Here is an 18262-nt window from a genome sequence, read left to right on the forward strand (position 1 = left end):
TGTGTCCCACATAGAGGTCGCTAGGTCAGGCCTCCCTGGTGGCATTCGGTGGAATTCTTCCAGAATAGTGACTGGCGCGGGTTCCCTCGGGTCCCCTAGCCACGTTCCCTTAAAGGAATCCCTTCTGTTGAATGGGCTGGTTCCAGGCCTTCGAGCGGCCAGGATAGGTCTTCATGCGGTACGCGAAGGTTCCTCCTGAGGCTAATAGCTTAGGCTTTGACCGTAGGGAGCGCTGTCACAGACAGCCTAATGTGACCAGAGGGGGAGTGGTTCAGGCATTTCAGTTGAATTTGCTTGTCCTGACAGTTGTCACTGCCAGTGGGCATGCACTCCCCTCGGCATGGCGGCGTGGGTATATCGTTCCCCGTAGCGTCAGCTGACGCAGCGCAAGTTCCCTTTCGAAAGGGAACGTCTCTGGTTACGTATGTAACCTATGTTCCCTGAGAACAGGAAATGAGACGCTGCGTCGCTTTGCCATGCCTCAGGGCTTGCCTGCCAAACAGTCCCTTCAGATGAAAAGCGGTGTTATGTTGGCAAGGCGCCCTTATATACTTCCTGGTCGCACCTTGATGACATCATAGGCATGACATCTGTCGCCGGTCAATAGGATTGCCATTTTGGCAAAGACGTGTTATCTGAAACTTTATTCTCTGTTGGGTCCCATCGTGACAATCAGTTTTGTGTAGTGCTACACTTTGTGTGTTCTCTGTTTTCCATCCATCTCCATTCAGTTTGGAGTAAAGAAGTGTTTGCATGGTTTAAAGGGGAAGGTTTTTTTCTCCTCTCCAACGTTTACTTTCTCGTAGATTAGCTTTACCTGCCTATCCACCATTCAGTCAGTAAATCTTTTTTTTCGTTCTCTTTTAAAAATTTGGATGGGGGGGCCCCATACATACCTTCGCCTTGGGCCACCAATTTGCTAAATCCGCCACTGCAACTGCTATCAAAAAGAAGATGCAGCGACAGTGTGCCAGGCGCGGAGCTGTGGGCGGGCCTGGATGGGCCTGGGCCCGCCCACATTGACAGCTGGCCCACCCAATCAGAAATTCACAAAAATGGATAAATAAATACTACTCTGTATAGTTAAACATAGTATACTACTGTATGTGGTGTATTTTATCTATAACATATGTTAAAAGCAGTAAAATTATAAGTAAGCCTGATAACTATTTAAAAAGTTAAGTGTGTTAGTGTGTTTTCATTGGTCAATGCAACATCAACGTACCACTATTGCAATCTGGCACGAACAACAGTAACGTTCGCTAGAAGTGTCATGGTATCTTTATTTTGAAAATGAGGCCCCTGAGCATGTGAGCGAAGCGGAGCGGAGCTCCACTCATGAAACGCGCACCGGTAAAATGACATGCGCTCAAATCCCGCTCCGACATGACATTTCTCTGTACTGTAGCCTACTATACTTGTTTAGTTTCATGTTTAAATATTATAATGTTATTTATTTTATTTAATTTACGTTGATTATGAAAAGTGAACAAAGTGAACAGTGCGCAATGTCAAAAGACATGGGGGTCAGAAATGATTTTAACCATTTCAGTAAGTTTTGTTTTGTTGAAAGCCTTTCTTTAAAGTGAATTTCATTTTGTATAAATTGTATCTTAATTTTAATCAACGTTTTATTAACCTGTATTTAATAAATAACAAGCAAATATAGCAGACAATGACATGGCGCTGGCGCCACGTGAACAACGGCTTAAATGAAAAACTACTAGAAAAAAGACTTTAGTTGGGGGCAGCCTATAGCTACTTATTTCAGATAGGCCTATATTCGAACCAGCATGTCACAAAGGGCATTTTGGGTTGAGCGGAATGAGCTTTATAACTGAAAGGAATCTTCAGAAAGGCGCTCTCCACTACGCATTCTCTATACACACGTTTTAACACATAATTCAACATGTAAATAATAGGCCTACTTTTTTAATGGGCCGCTTAAAGTGTACAAATAATTTACTAAATGCTAAAAATGAATAAATGTAAATTAACTAAAATTTGCATTGCAGTGCTGCAGCACCCCCAGCACCTCCACTCCTATGAACCTAAATACGTTTTCTTTAATGGCTACATCACATCGTTAAGAATTAACCAACCCTGTATTTCGTGGATTTGGGACAACTGCTTTGATTTCGGGACACCCTAGATCAGGGGTTTTCAAACTTTATGATGCCAAGGACCCCCAAATATGATTAACCTTTTATGAGGGACTCCCTTCCTAAAATCCATCTTATTTTTAAATGTATGAAAAAACATTTAAACTGTTAGATAAATAGTAAGTGTGACATTATAAACACCAAACTTAAATTGGCTATACTTAATGTTGGATGTATATACCTGAAGAACATTTTCAATTAAAAATTATTTGTATGAGCAACTTTCACAATAAATGAAATCAGCTTACATACTGCATTAAGAACACTGCCTTACAACCCCAGTGAGCGAGATAAAGGGCACTATAGTGAGAAACTCACTAGAAAGATACAAAGCAAACATATACAATTCTGGAAAGTATGCACGGCAAGAAAGGAGATAAACATTTAGACATGAAACCGTTCGAATGTTTGGTCGACTTTATACATTTTTGCTGCATTCATCTCTGAAATTTTCTGGGGACCCCTTAGAACCTTGAGGACCCCTGGGGCTCCCCGGACCCCAGTTTGAAAACCCCTGCCCTAGATTCAGGCCCACCTCGACTTAATCCAGGCCCACCCATCTGTCACGTTCTGACTCCCCCACTGCAGTGTGCTATACATACGAGACAATAAGGGTTACAATAAGAAATACGAGACAAAAATAAAAATGCAGTTTATACTAGGAGATATAAAAATAAAATGAAAACTCAGATAATTAATGTTATACATTTATTTTTCAGTATCTTAAAGTAACTAATTTGTGGGAGATTATATGAAAAAAGGGAGGAAACATGTCATTTCGATCCACCCTCCATACCAGTCGGTGGCGATAATACGCCGTTTCGTTGTTTGTCAACCGCCAACAAAATTAAAAGAAGAAGATGCAGCGCTGGAATCGTATTCTTTTAAGTTCAGTTTAGTGCAGGTTAATCCTATTAGTAATAAATAGACCGTAATACAAAGTGTATACTTCGAATATACAGAAAGAAACTAAAAACCGAGTCAGTGTTTTATTAGTCATAGTTAAGGCTGCAGCGCAATGGCAAACCGCAACCTAAAACAGGTGAATATTCAAAACAATGCTAACGTTACATCCCCGCACCCGCAGAATGTGAAGCGCAGCGCCGAATCTCCCCCAGATCCCAGCGAAAAGATGGAGGCAGCAGCTCCATCACCGGACTCTAGTCCTGCAAACACTGCAACCCAGGAGATGGCTCTAGACCTCAAGAACTTCAGGAGACCTGGGGAGAAAACATTCACTCAGCGGTGCAGACTCTTTGTTGGTAATCTCCCATCAGATATGACGGAGGACGATTTCAAGAAGCTTTTCTCCAAATATGGCGAGGCAAATGAGGTTTTCATCAACAGAGATCGAGGATTCGGATTCATACGCCTGGTGAGACTCTGCTCTACAAATCATGTAACGTTATGTGATCAAAGCTATGTGGTCTAATAGCTTTTTTTCAGATCTTTGTTCATAAGTAGTTGCGTGTATGGACTTTTAAAATCTCGTAGGTCTGGATTTCCTAGCCAATAATATTTAATAATCAAGCTGGTACATCAAAATTACACAAGTAATCAAAACCTTGAATGTAAAACCATTTTTACACACGAGGTGGAGCACCACCTACTACCGATCGTTTCGCTTCTTAAAGGGATAGTTCACCTAAAATGAAAATTACCCCATGATTTACTCCATCCCAGCCATTATATGTGTATATGACATTCTTCATTCAGACGAATACAATCGAATTTATATTAAAAAATGTCCTGGCTCTTCCAAGCATTATAATGGGAGTGAATGGCAGCCCAAAATCTGAAGGCCAAAAAAGTGCGTCCATCCAATATAAAAGTAATCCACACGGCTCCGGGGGTTAATAAAGGCCTTCTGAAGTGAATCATTGATTATTTTTTTTGTAAGTAAAATATCCATATTTAACACATTATAAAGTTAAATATCTAGCTTCCGATGGACTGTATTCTGTATTCAACTTATGAAAAAAGCGTAACTGGCGCGACGATGACGTCGGACTTAGCGTAAGCGTTTTGAGCTAAGAGAGTATGGCGTTCCGAAGGGTTCTTTAAAGGGTAACTTCAGTGATTTAGCATTAGGCATTGTATCAGTAGAAACCCGGTAGTATATTCAAATTATGGTACTTTCCCCCCTCATATCCCCCTGAGACGAGAGAATTATGCATTTTATTTCTGGAAAAAATCCTCCGATGACGCAAATATCGTCATTTTGCATCATCTGAGGATTTTTTGGCCAGAGGCTAAAGACTACAGCCAATAGATGGAGCTGTTCCGCATGGTATCAACCCGCCCATAGGGGAGAGATCTCAGGCACAGAATGTAAGACACAGACGGCCGCACAGACATTCATAATAGGGATGGGCATTTTTGTCAATTTCTCATTTCGATCATCGATAGGTCTCAAAAACGAGTACTCAAGTAATTGGGGGCGGGGCATGTGCAGGGGGCGGGGCATGTCCGTCATTGAGATAATGAAAATACTGTTATGAAAATGGTTGTTGACAAATACATACGTGACATGAAAACGGGTATATGAAAACATGAACATATAAAACGATGTATAAATGCATCCATCAATGTCTTTGAAAAAGAAACATCTTTATAAAATGACCTTCTCAAATAACCAAGCCAGTAATATCGAGCATTGCCTTTGAGCTGAAACTGTGAAATAACACCACCCTGCAGAGCTTGCTAGCGGGTTAATAAACTCAACCAAACGCACCCTATATCAATATTAATATGAAGATTATTATGAACCTATTACGACATAAATCAACACAAAAGGACGTGAATGCGCACATGAACTTAAGCGTGCTAGATTTTACAGGCGAAGGGTTTGAAACGGAACATTTTGAATGCGCTCTTCCCTTAACAACGCTGATACACAGACAACGATAGCACACAGAAACAACATCTTATTAAAATCCTGTTCTCATTATAATGCTTTGACAGATTGACTCTGCAAATCATGCACTTAATTTTATTATTCATGATCGAAGCGTTTACAGACATCACTGCGCGTTTTCGAACTCATAGCGAAAAACAACTTTAAATAAACTAGGTCTACTGTTGAAAAATACGAGAACAGTATAGCAGTGCTGCATTACTAATATCAATGATTCTGAGAAAGAAATAGCCTATCTGAAAAGAATATGACCATCTCTAAACCATAATGTCGAGCATGAAATATGCGTTTAAGCTGAAACTGAAGAGAATGAATAACGGCAGCGCTTTTCTAGCTTAAGCTCAACCAAAAGCTTCTTATATTAGATTAATCAGATAGACAACATAAAAGTATCTTACAACGTGCATCTGCAGAAAAGGACGCGAATGCGCACATGAACTTCACGCGCTAGTCTGAGTGTTCTCGCTAGTTTCTCTATGGATCAGCTGATACACGGGGAACTAAGCACAGATCATTTACGGCATTCTAATTTCCATCGTGTTCTCATTATAGTGCTATAGGCTATGACAGATTGGCGCTGCACATCTTGCACTAACCATTTAATGATCAGTGATTACAGACATCACTGCAGTGCACGCCTCAGTTTCACTTTATTTCGCCGCGGTCTGGAGGCGTGCTGTAAAACGCTAACCAATCAGACCTCCGCAAAACGATGCAATAACCAATAAAAAAGAGACAATTTTTTTTTTTTTCAGGGCGATCATCGTTCTCATGATCGATGATCGCTGTCACGTTCGAGTACTCGATTACTCGACCACTGTTGCCCATCCCTAATTCATAACGGATCGATGCAGAGCAAAGTGAGTGTTTCAACTTTTCAATGAATTCCTGTGATAGTTTAGCTTCCATATGCGATCTGAAAACGTGCCAGACTGACGCTTAACGTTACCTCAGCTCAGCTCTTCGTGATGAATGAAATCTGACACTAGGGTTGGGCGATGTCCCCTAAATTGGCAGTTGACGATGTTTACAGTAAAACATCGTGATGTTCGATGATATTGTGGTGGAGGGGGGGGGGGGGGTAATTAGGTAAATAGGTATATAATATACTATATCTCTTTACATAAATACTATTTTCTACTTAAAACCAGAGGTGGACAAAGTACACAACTCCATTACTTGAGTAAAAGTAAAAATACTATATATAAAAATACTATTAAATATTACTCCATTACAAGTAAAAGTTGTAAAGATAGATTTTTACTTAAGTAAAAGTACAGAAGTACTTGCTTTTAAAAGTACTTAAGTATCAAAAGTAAAAGTAAACGCATTATTTTATTATTGTTGCATTGTTGTATGAAAGCCAGTCATGCTCCATCTGACATGCTAGCATATCTTGAACTCATTTTAATACTTATCAAAGTCAAAATCATACTAGAAAAGAAAGGTTTCTACATTGTGTTTATTTGACAGGATTATGTAAAAACATATATCTGAAAGGACTTCAGTTAACATTATTAGCCCAACTACGCTTTTGCATGCTAACTAATATCATTGTCGAACGTTACCTATGCGTTAGCGCTCTATCCACAAGGCTATGGCAACTTGGCGGGTAAATCTATAAAAATCATTTGACCAATCATACTTCATACCAGTGTTAATTTTGACAGCAAATTTGGATTTAGTTTTAGTCAGTCTTTTGACTATAACATTTTAGGCATCTGAATTGTTTTAGTTTTAGTTTAGTTTTAATTGACTATAATAAGATTTTAGTTTTCAATAGACTAAAATTCAGTACTTGTGGTCTGGTGTCTGAGAGGCAGCTTTCTGTGTGCACTTTCGTGTCGTCGCACTTTTTCAGACTTATCTACGTCTGCTCTTCTGAATTTAAATTTTTAAGGATGACCTTGGTTGCACGCACTGCGTCTGGGAACTGCCGCCTTCTATTTTGCCATCAATTGATTAGTGTTCAAAAAATACTTGGAAATCATTGAACTATATGTGATCCTACAAGGGTGATTACTGATAGGCTGTCTGCAAAAAAAAAGAAAAAAAAAAAGAATCATGTTTTAAAGAAGAAAACAAATCACCCACTGACTTTCAAAGCGGCTAGGACTTTCTACTTCGAGGGCCTTGATAGAAATGTAATGGAGTAAAAAGTAAGATATTTGTCTTTCAAATGTAGTGAAGTAAAAGTCATAAGTTTCCAGAAAAAATACTACTCAAGGAAAGTACAGATACTCAAAAAGTGTACTTAAGTACAGTACTCAAGTAAATGTACTTAGTTACTGTCCACCTCTGCTTAAAACTATCATTTCGTTATTTTTACTAACCCAAATAATGACTCATCCGCTATATTGCACGTGAGGGGAAAAAAATAGGTTCCTTCCACTTAAGAGTTGAGCTCTTTATTTTAATATATCTCTTTACATAAATACTATTTTCTACTTTTAAAAAAATAATTTCGTTATTTTACTAACCCGGTGTTTTGTATGTGAATGCTGTTTCACGTGAATATTACCAAAGGAGTGAAGCACAAAGCTTTGTTTAGCCTAGAAAGGAAATAATGGTCAGAGAGCACTTTTCATTCTGTTTTGCGATCTGGATCTGGTCACTCGATTTTCCGTGAATTTTAACAATAGGCCTAGTCTATTTTAGAGATGTTCCGATACCCTTTTTCCCTTCCCGATACCGATTCCGATACCTGGGCTCAGGGTATCGGCCGATACCGAGTACTGATCCGATACCTGGGTGTGTATCTGTATATACAGCTGTATACACTACTAGCCCTGTATGAATTGCTAGAATTATTTTATGGTGTGCTTCAGACTTATCCCTTAATAAAACATGAACAAATACATACAGTGAACTACTGTATTCATTACAGTATTTTTATTATCTGACTTGCATTTGACAGTAATATTATTTATTTTTACAAAGAACTTAAAATGCAGCCACAAATCTAACACTGCAAACTGAAAAAGGTATTTAAGTTGTACAATATAACAGGGTTTTTCCTGGGTCAAAAATGGTCTTCGGTGGTGGCTGACAGACATGGTCATCCACACACACAGTAAATTACTCTACCTACGTGATCTGTGAACGCAATACTGACAATACATTTAAAATAAATGCAAAGAAACCGTTTGTAATTTTTGCTTATCTTATTTTGACATCTGATATTATGTATGATCTCTACCTTGATGTTTGTTTCTTTTGATCCTCAATTTTTACACTATTTACTGATAATTGTTTTGGCATAATCATATCAATATTAAAAAGTAGCATTAAAAAAAGGAACAAATAGCCTAATTTTCTACCATATACAATTTAGTAAAATGATCAGCTAGTTAACAACTTTGTTCTGGTCTCACCTCACTCCAGTCTACACTAAATTATATTTTACTACACATTGTCAACATAAATAAGCTTAATGACTGTGGATGATTAAACTAATTCTTACTATCCACTCTTGCTAAAGTGTGTAAGCACACTTGTTTTCTCATCTCAGAGGTGTTCTGAGTAAATGATTCAACTGATTCTTGAGTTCAGTGTTGGACGGATCAGTTGTTCTAACCAGTCGCTAAAATGATTCGATTCAAAAGGAATCATTGGTTCGCGAATCGGACATTAGCAGACGCGTTGTGTGCGAATCCCGTCTGTTATAACATCGCGAAAGATTTGTCAATACAGAAAACACTTCATAACTGAATATAATGTTTTCCCGTTTATTGAAACTATGGTTTATGTCAGCTGGTCAGAGAAGAGTCAACATTTTTTGAGCGCAGTTCACACCCAGCGGTAATTCAAGGAAAAAAATGTCCGAATGCGGCACGTGCAACATGGATTCGGTCTTCAGACCTTTTGTTTTTGATTAACATGTGAAATATGAGCCAATATGTGAAATATGAGAAGACATCGACAGACAGACAGAGAGCGCGCGGGGGGGAGGAGCTCTCTGCTCGTTCTCTCTGTCACTCAGTTAACACGGCCGAATCACAAGTGCAGCAGTCATCTATACTACATCACTCATAAATCACAATAACTCATCAAATAAGGCTTTGGCGGGACAAAAATTTGTCTTGGCGGCCGCCAAAAAATTTTCAATGCAGGAAAAACCCTGAATAACTATAAAAAACAGTGCAACAAATAAATGTAAGAATATAAAAATATATATTAATCAGAAAATAATCTCAACAACAAAACAAGTGAAAAATAAGCAACCATCTAGGCATTATTATTATTAGTTGTAGAGACGTATTATTATTACATAGAGACGTAGCTAAATCTACTGTACAGCAGTAGCCCAATATATTCTGTCAATTTAAAATGTTTTAAACCGAACTTTTATTTTGAAAAATTTCAGTGTCTGTGTTCCTTAAAGGGTTAGTTCACCCAAAAATGAAAATTCTGTCATTAATTACTCACCCTCACGTCGTTCGAGACCCGTAAGACCTTCGTTCGGAACACAAATTAAGATATTTTTGTTGAAAGCTGATGGCTGAGAAAGGCTTCAGACAGGCCTCCATTGGCATTCAGTACACTTATACTCCCAAGACGGATAAAAGGCACTCAAAACATCGTTACAAAGTCCATCTCACCACAGTGACTCTACAATAATCTTACGATGCGACGACAATAGTTTTTGTGCGCAAAAAAAAATCAAAATAACACCTTTATCCAACTTGTTATTGTCTTCCGTGTGTGCCTCCACGACGCATGCACGAGAATATGACGCAGATCCGGCATTCGGACAGATGACCCAGAAGTGATTTGTTTACAATCAGAGGAAGACGCGCGTATCTCAGCTGTTGGATTCTACATTGATCGTGCTTTAGGTCTCGGCGTAGTGCTCAAAATGGGGTTAGAGTGTGCATTTCATGGAATCCCGAGCCCCGGCGCTACGTCATATTCTCGTGCATGCGTCGTGGAGGCACACGCGGAAGGCAATAACAAGCTGGATAAAGGTGTTATTTTGATTTTTTTTTTGCGCACAAAAACTATTGTCGTCGCATCGTAAGATTATTGTAGAGTCACTGTGGTGAGATAGACTTTGTAATGACATTTTAAGTGCCTTTTATCGGTCTTGGGAGTATAAATGTACTGAATGCCAATGGAGGCCTATCTGAAGCCTTTCTCAGCCATCAGCTTTCAACAAAAATATCTTCATTTGTGTTCCGAATATGAACGGAGGTCTTACGGGTGTCGAACGACATAAGGGTGAGTAATTAATGACAGAATTTAAATTTTTGGGTGAACTAACCCTTTAAATGACAGTTTTCCCAAATGAAACGGTAAATTCTCATGAAGTGACCGTTTATGCGTTCGTGTCCTCGTGTCCGTGACCATAGACTGTGAATATGGACGTAGAGAAACTGGTGGAGTTTGCCGCTTGATAGTGACACACGGCAGAGATTACAAAAACAGCAGGCGAGTGTCACGTGCGTGTGTGTGCGCGCTCGCGGGCGCCCGCCATCCACACAGAGACGAAATACTGCTAAACAGCCAGTAAACAGCGGACATATCTATGTGTTAGCCTACTGCTAACACGGCTGCGTCCCAATTCGCCTACTTATACTACGTCCTAAAAGTATGTACTCTTTTTGTGAAGAAAAAGTACATACTTTTGAGTGTGTAGCAGAAGAGTATGCAAGCTTTGGGACATACAACTTCGTCATCTTTAACGGACTCTGTTACGTGCGTCCCATCACTGTTTAAACTGCCCTGTCAATCATCGTCACAGTTCAAATCCCCCACTTTCAATTTAATTTCCTAGCGTATCGGAGAGAAATGTAGTCGCTCGTTGATCTGCCTTTCGTGGGTCTTTAATGCAGAGACTCCTCTCATGTGTTTGCAAAGTTAATGGCCAAACGTATCATTACAAAAGTTCTCAATGCTGCTGAAGGAGAAATATAATGTGGATAATATTGAATAAATATCTTTTCGTCAGGTTAAATACTGATAATTGCTCACTCAAACCACTTTATCTAATCCTCTCCACTTAACCGTCAGACTCGCGTAACCGTCATGTTTGTAGTTTTTTAACACTTTTTATCCGCGTTTGTAGTTCTAATCGAATCCTCGTCCATCTCGCAATGGGTTGTGGGCAATATCAGCCGTTAGAGTGTGCATCGATCTGCACTTCGGATTCTGACCGGAAATAGTAAACCATCCGGGAATCTTTGGAATACTTTTTTCAACCTACTAAGATTTGGGACATACTAATTATTTTTTCGAATACTATTTAGTACGGATAGTATGCGAATTGGGACGCAGCCCACGTTTTCATTTCTTCTTCGCTGCTCTAAACAGTGGTTACTTGTGGCAAAACAGCACAACTTCCTGTGTTTGCAATGCATTCTGAGCACCGAAGAAGAACGCGCAGTGGTTAGGCAAAGCTCGCGGTCATAACATAATAAATAGGTCTTGTTTAAAGAAAATGGTATCGGATCGGTACATGGGTTCAAGGACTCGCCGATACCGATGCCAGAATTTTTTGTGGTATCGGTGATATTTCCGATACTAGCATCGGAATCGGAACAACTCTAGTCTATTTTATCCCAATGGACATGGACATCTCCTTTCTTTTCCCAAATCTTCACTCAAGTCGCCATTTTCGCAGGGGATTATAAACGTTTCTTCCTTTCTTTTGTTTATAATTAAGTCTATTATAACTATTCACATCTTTACTGTGGTAAAGTATAAAAAACGGGACGAATACCTTTTTACTTCAAATTTTATTTAACACAGTTTGTTCTTGTTATTAAAGGCTCGTCAAGTTTGGTTTATTTGAATAGCGGGGTGGGGCGATATTGGGGGCGAGGATTGGGTGGTTATTTTTTTGGTTTTATTTTGAAGAAAAAAGATAAAATTAGACTCTTGGGGTAAGATGACCCAGCCATATTTGGCATATATTTGTTACGGGTGTTATTGTTTTTAAATGTAATACTTACTGTAATTAACGGGGCTATTATTTAATATTTTAATGAATTAGATGTACATTTCAGGCAACTTCACGTTCATTAAAACCTATAGGTTAATTGAGTGATTTCTATTATGACAAAATCTATTAGGCCTATGTTTTTTATTTTTTATTATGAAATATCTTCAACTAAAATATGGACAATTAAATAAGTAAATATTGATATGCTTGTACATAAGTCATAAAAAAAGTTACCTTTCAGATGATTATCTTTTACTGGGATTCAGATTTTTCTGTTATCAGTTATTCAATTATTCTACTAAATTGTCAAAATAAAGTTAAGTAGAATATTTTTAGTATTTTACATTATGACATGGAAGATATAGCCTAAATAGTAATAAGAATTATATCAAAAGTAATTTATACATTCTGTAACAGTTTATGGGTTATTATATGAAATTAGGCCTATATATATATTAAACAAAGTGTGCCATCAACAGCAAAGTTGGTGTTTTTTATATTAGATCAGTTCGGGTACAAACTTGATTAGACAAGAATTATAATTCCCTTCCAAGAACGTGTATTTTGTACAAGTTGTTAGCACTATTAGAAGATCAGGAGCAAAATAATACCGACAGAAATACAAAAACAAACTACCAAATTACTGATTCCGTGGATTGTAATGCATACTGTTAATGCGACGACATTCTGGAACTGTCGTCTCCGCTTTCCAGATTTCTACGCACAGACTCTTTGAGTGACGTTGGGGAGCAAACGGGAAAACACGGGAGCGGAATCGGTGGATCTTTAGCAGAGGGAAAACAGAACACTTTTAGCGGGAATGGGTAGCGACCATAGACTGCGAGAGGGGCACCTCAGCTGATGAAGGCAGAGGGGCAGTGGCTCTAGCCACCGGGCCACCCCCCAGTGCACGGCCCTGTATATCTGGCATAGACTACAGTAATTAAAATAGCATATATGCATTTGTTACATTCTCAATTTAATTTACAGAGCAATCCCTGCTAAGTTTTTAGTTTAACACTGTTTATTTAATACTATAGAAGAGGATTAGTGTGTGTCGCACTCACAACAGACTCATAACTATTCCGATACCAGAGCTGTGTTTGCTTTAATATTATTATTATCATTATTGTTGATTTTATATGATGCTGACATAAACTCCACTCAACAGGCAAGTATGATATGAACATAATAGTGACCCAAATTATCAATTTATATTTGATAATCAACAAACAAAAAATAAATCAAGCAGCTCTAAGCACTTTTTTAAGCTAGATTCTGTGGGATTTCCTTCCTTATTATGGCCGTCGTCAATGGCAACGCATAATGCATAAATCTCTAATATTATATCTGTAAATATATTCTCAAGCAATATTCTCATCAGTGTTCTATCAGCGGACACATTTAAATCTAGCATATTTTGTTTAAGAGCCCATACAGTATTCTAGTGAAATAAAGCATATATTTTCATATGAATTGACAGTTTATTTGATTAAATATCAAAAATCCAAAAGGTGTGCATCATGCCTAACACCTAGATGAACACTTTACAGTCAGTTTTATGACTAAGTCATTCTCTTCAAATCTCATTTAAGTTAGAAACGTGTATAGCCTACAGGGATGGAAATTAACTTGTTTGTCCACCAGCCACTGTGGCTAGTGGATTTCAAAATCTACCAGCCACTCAAAGTTTTTACCAGCCACTTTCTTGGTTTTAACCGACAATGTATAACTGCATGTGAAAAATTAATACTACAAGCTCCACAATACTTAAGCAGTTTATATAATCTCAAGTCTCAATTAAATACTGACATTTTCTCTTTCTCTCTTATACACACACAAACCATGAACTGATATACATTCCATTAAATGAGTAGGGCAGATTAATGGATGTGGCATTTGGATGATTTGTGGTCTCTAATGGCTTCCAGTTTTAGGTTTTTAGTCCCAACAAAGAAAATATTAGTTTTGGCATCTTCTGAAGCGTGTTGACGACATACTAGGGTTGCCACCTTCAGTGTGGCAAAATAAGGGACACCCATTCACGACAATATAAAATATAACATTTTATATTATTTTACATTTGATTATTTAATTAATTTCTAAAGAACTCTTTAGTAGCCTATTTGGTACACTTTAAAGGGATAGTTCACCCAAAACTAAAACATTCTGTCATAATTTACTCTCCCTCATGATGTTCCAAACCTGTATGAGTTTCTTTGTTCTGCTGAACACTAAAGGAGATATTTTGAAGAAAGTTTGTACTCAGGCTGCTTTGGGGGCACCATTGACTTCCACAGTAACTTTCCAATGTGTTCAACATAAAGAAATGTATACATGTTTGGAATAACTTGAGGGTGAGTAAATGATGACAGAATGTTCATTTTTGGGTGAACTGTCCCTTTAAGCAGTCATTCTGAACCAGTAATCACTGTTTTGACAATTCTGAAATTCAAAAATGTTAATTTTTTTATTAATTTACTTAAATTATGACTATATTATTATGTAGTTATTTGTCCCATTTTTATCTAAATATTCTTTTAATAAATGTCAAACTTTATATGGCAGGATTATTTATTATGTATGATTAAAATGATACATAACATTAATTAGGCTATAATCTATTAATTAACCTGTCTAAAAATATATAATATTTACCTTACCTTTAGAAGCACGGATGTGTGTGTCACCGCTGCGGCTTTAAGCCAGTCAGTCTGAGACACTAAAATGCTTCTCTGCAAAGTGTGCAGTTGGCCTGAGGTTCATCACGAGTTACTGGACAGACCCATTGTTACCTTTTTTGATATTCAGCCCCATATCTGGAGATCCTCTTGCGTTCAAATGGTGGACGCGATGCGAGCTCGATGTTTTTAAAAATCCGCACACGTTTACAGCGCATGATCTCGAGACTCTGCCGCTATGGCAACAAAGCCACTAAAACGCAACCAAGCGCAAATTAACTTCTCTACTACTTATTGTGAATTTGATTTGTAATGCCACTTTTTTTTGAAGGTGTGCCTCCTCTAAAAGTGTCCGCCGTCCAGGTGAAACAGTAGGATATGCTATTTTTATTTACCCGCCACGGTGGCCGGTAGGTGAAGCGAGTCTACCCGCCATAACACAAAATCACCCGCATTTGGCTGGTGGCGGGTGCTAATTTCCATCCCTGATAGCCTACCAATGTTGTATGTAACTTTAGAGACGGTCCCTATATTCGCGAACGTCAAGCCAACCTAATGCCAGTCGTATAAGATGCGCTGTGGTTCTGCTGTGTTGTGTTTGAAACTATTTTCGGTGCTGAAATATAACAAACTGTCAATCACTGTATGATGAATGAATCTCCTGCGTGCATCGCACGTTTATCTCTGCTTTTAGTGTAGATTTCAGCGAGAGTGAGAGCCGCGCGCGCTCTGAACAAAACTCCGCTAATCTGAACGCCTCTGATTATTATATTCATAAACTCAATATAAACACGTGTGATTGGTTATAATGCGCAACGTGATTATAACAGATGGCTTTAAATGTATATAATTCTCACCTAAATATTTGATCATGCAGTGCATTTTTGTTTTTAAAGACAAATTTGATGAGATAAGAAATACTAAAGACATTTAATAAGAAATCAAATGTAAATTAATATTGGTCTTCCCTGAATAAATTAAATTAGATTAATCCTTACACTTAGGGTTGCAAAAGTTAGTCATTCAAGAGCAGTGAGTGTCATAAAGGTTCATCAAACAACACAAGACAAAGAGAAACTCAGAGACAGCAGCAGTTTATTCAACAGCTGTCACTTTAAGAGCGAACACGGATACGGTTACATGCAGCTGCACAAACGTTCACTCGCGAGTCACGACAGGGTTTACACGCATACTCGTCAAGACGGTAATTTAGTACATACATTTGTGTGTATCTGACCATTTCACTGGTAACACTGGCAAGACTTAAAAATAAATGAAAATGATAAACTTTAGTGACAATGCGACACTGCTTCGATTGTGCAAGTGGCAAATCCTGTCAACAGTGGCAAATCCTGTCAACTGTGCAGCTCGATTTTAGTGCAGATGCGATGCGCTGATGTGAAGCCATTTGAGCATTTTGAGGGAAAGCGAGAGTGCGCGCACGCTAGGGCTGAACGATATGGACAATTTCATATCTCGATTTTCATTCCAGATATCTCGATATCGATACAATACGATATGACTACGTGTTCGGTGAAAACCAGAATCTGAATTAATATGTGTTTGATTTAAGCCTACATTTCAAAAATTTGTGTCAGAAAATTTATCGTTTTTAAGCCTTTCGCACGTACGATCACACAGGTGTAATCAGTCTAGGCTGGTCCCTGGAGCGTATGATCAAGTGCATCACATGATCAACTGCTAAATTCAAATGTTGAATTTAGCCAGAGACAGGCGCGCTCAGAGCTGTCATATATCACAACTTTTCAGTGTTTTCAACCACATACTGTTTATTTTAGGTTTCAAACATATAAATTCACATAAGTACTAAAAAATATAATATATAATATAATATAAATACTTAGAGTTTGTAAAATACACACTGATGTCTATGGATATAATTCGACACGTTTTATTCATATCAGATACACATTGTGTAAGTAACTTCAATGTTTACTCTATTCTATTCCCAGTTCACCAGCCACTTACTTTGAAGTATTTCGGGAGAAGTGGGTGAATTCACGTGTTGTAAACATAGAGGTTGTAAATCCAACAGGCACAAACTTACACGGCGGCGCCCATCGCGCATACAGCTCAACTAACGTGATCTTTGCTGCTGCGGTGTGTCACGTGACAAGCAATGACGCGTCACCATGGAAACGGCGCCCCCCCCTCTCACAATATAGTTCCCACGTCCCTGGTAGTGTGTGCGCGCTGGCTTTAGCGGTGCATTCAAGGGGCACTCGTAAAACTGATGTTTGTTGTGACTGCCAGAGTTGTATGCAGGGCGAGCGCGGAGAGGGGAAATCTATATCATCTATATCATTACTTTTTTCGATAGTAATATCTTGAAAGTTCATATCTAGATATAGATACGATAACGATATATCGTTCAGCCCTAGCGCACGCGGTGATTCACTCGCGCTGTTTGTGAACTTACGCAGTCATTTGAAAACTTTCTGTGAGACGTAAGTTATTTAATATAGAAATATGAATTGTACCTCACCTTCAGCATTATAATTATTTTACCCACGCCGGAAAGAGAATGAGACGGTGTCGCTGCATATCATGCCCTAGCTCTCACGGCAGGCACGGGTTTTTATGTGTCGTCAGCATGCGATCGGTTCATGAGATCGGCCTTTTTAGAGACCCCCGATAAATCATCCCAAAGCGATTATCGACCGATCGAGATCGGTTGCCGATCAATCGGAGCACCCCTAATTACTAGTTACTTCTTACAAATAGTAACTGAGTTAGTAACTGAGTTACATCATCATAAAAGTAACTAATTACCAGGGAAAGTAATTTTTTTTTTTTTTTTTACTTGGATGCCCCCAATATTAAATATGTTAAATGAATGAATTGGACACTAAATATAATAAATTATTATAAAACATTGTACATTAATGTACACTATTGTAATGTTGCTGTGGGACAATGTGAGAGACACCTATCAAATTCAATGCTTTATTGTAAATATCAGTAGGCCTACTATAGTGTAAATATTATCAGTACTATACTACTCCTAGTGGAGCGTTATCACCTGGGTTCCCTTTCGGGAGTACTCTCGTATTGCGTTTAGCTAAACGCTAGGGGATATTTCCTTTCCCCGAGATTTTGAAGCAAATTTTTATCCTAAAAATACCATAAAAACGCAGTGCAACTGCACAGCTGTCAGCAGGAAGCAGCTGCGTCCTGATTGGCTGTGCCGCTGCAACTGCAGGAACCTATGGCGAGCCCGCTGGGCGGGAAGGACCAATCAGGTCCCTCTAATATTCCCGCCACAAGGGGCAGCAGAATTTGCATAGCCAAGGGTATAAAAGACCCTGTCTCGCCAGGTTCGTCAGATTATTTCTTCTTCAGCGACTCACCTCGCTGAGCTCTGGATCGAAGCCTGCCGTCGACACGCACCCAGCAGAACTCTGCAGCCTGAGGACGTCAGACTCCGCCTTCAGCCTGCCTTCCAGCTGCGCCATCCGGCACATATCCTTTAATACAGGGGTCTCCACACTCGGTCCTGGAGGGCCACTGTCCTGCAGAGTTTAGCTCCAACCCCAAA

The 18262-nt window shown here is 38.7% G+C and overlaps 1 protein-coding gene across 2 annotated transcripts in view; it reads left to right on the forward strand.

The window, feature by feature from the left end:
* Window positions 1-2977: 2977 nt before the first annotated feature.
* Window positions 2978-18262, forward strand: part of pspc1 (paraspeckle component 1) — a 93374-nt gene continuing 78089 nt past the window's right edge. For both annotated transcript variants that reach the window (XM_079813046.1, XM_079813047.1), the window contains exon 1: window positions 2978-3537. In XM_079813046.1, the coding sequence (XP_079669172.1) occupies window positions 3181-3537 (357 nt within the window). In that variant the 5' untranslated portion in view covers window positions 2978-3180. The remainder of the gene's footprint in view (window positions 3538-18262) is intronic.

The sequence above is a fragment of the Gobio gobio genome (genome assembly GCF_949357685.1).
Source record: "Gobio gobio genome assembly, chromosome: 3".
NCBI classification, from domain to species: domain Eukaryota; kingdom Metazoa; phylum Chordata; class Actinopteri; order Cypriniformes; family Gobionidae; genus Gobio; species Gobio gobio.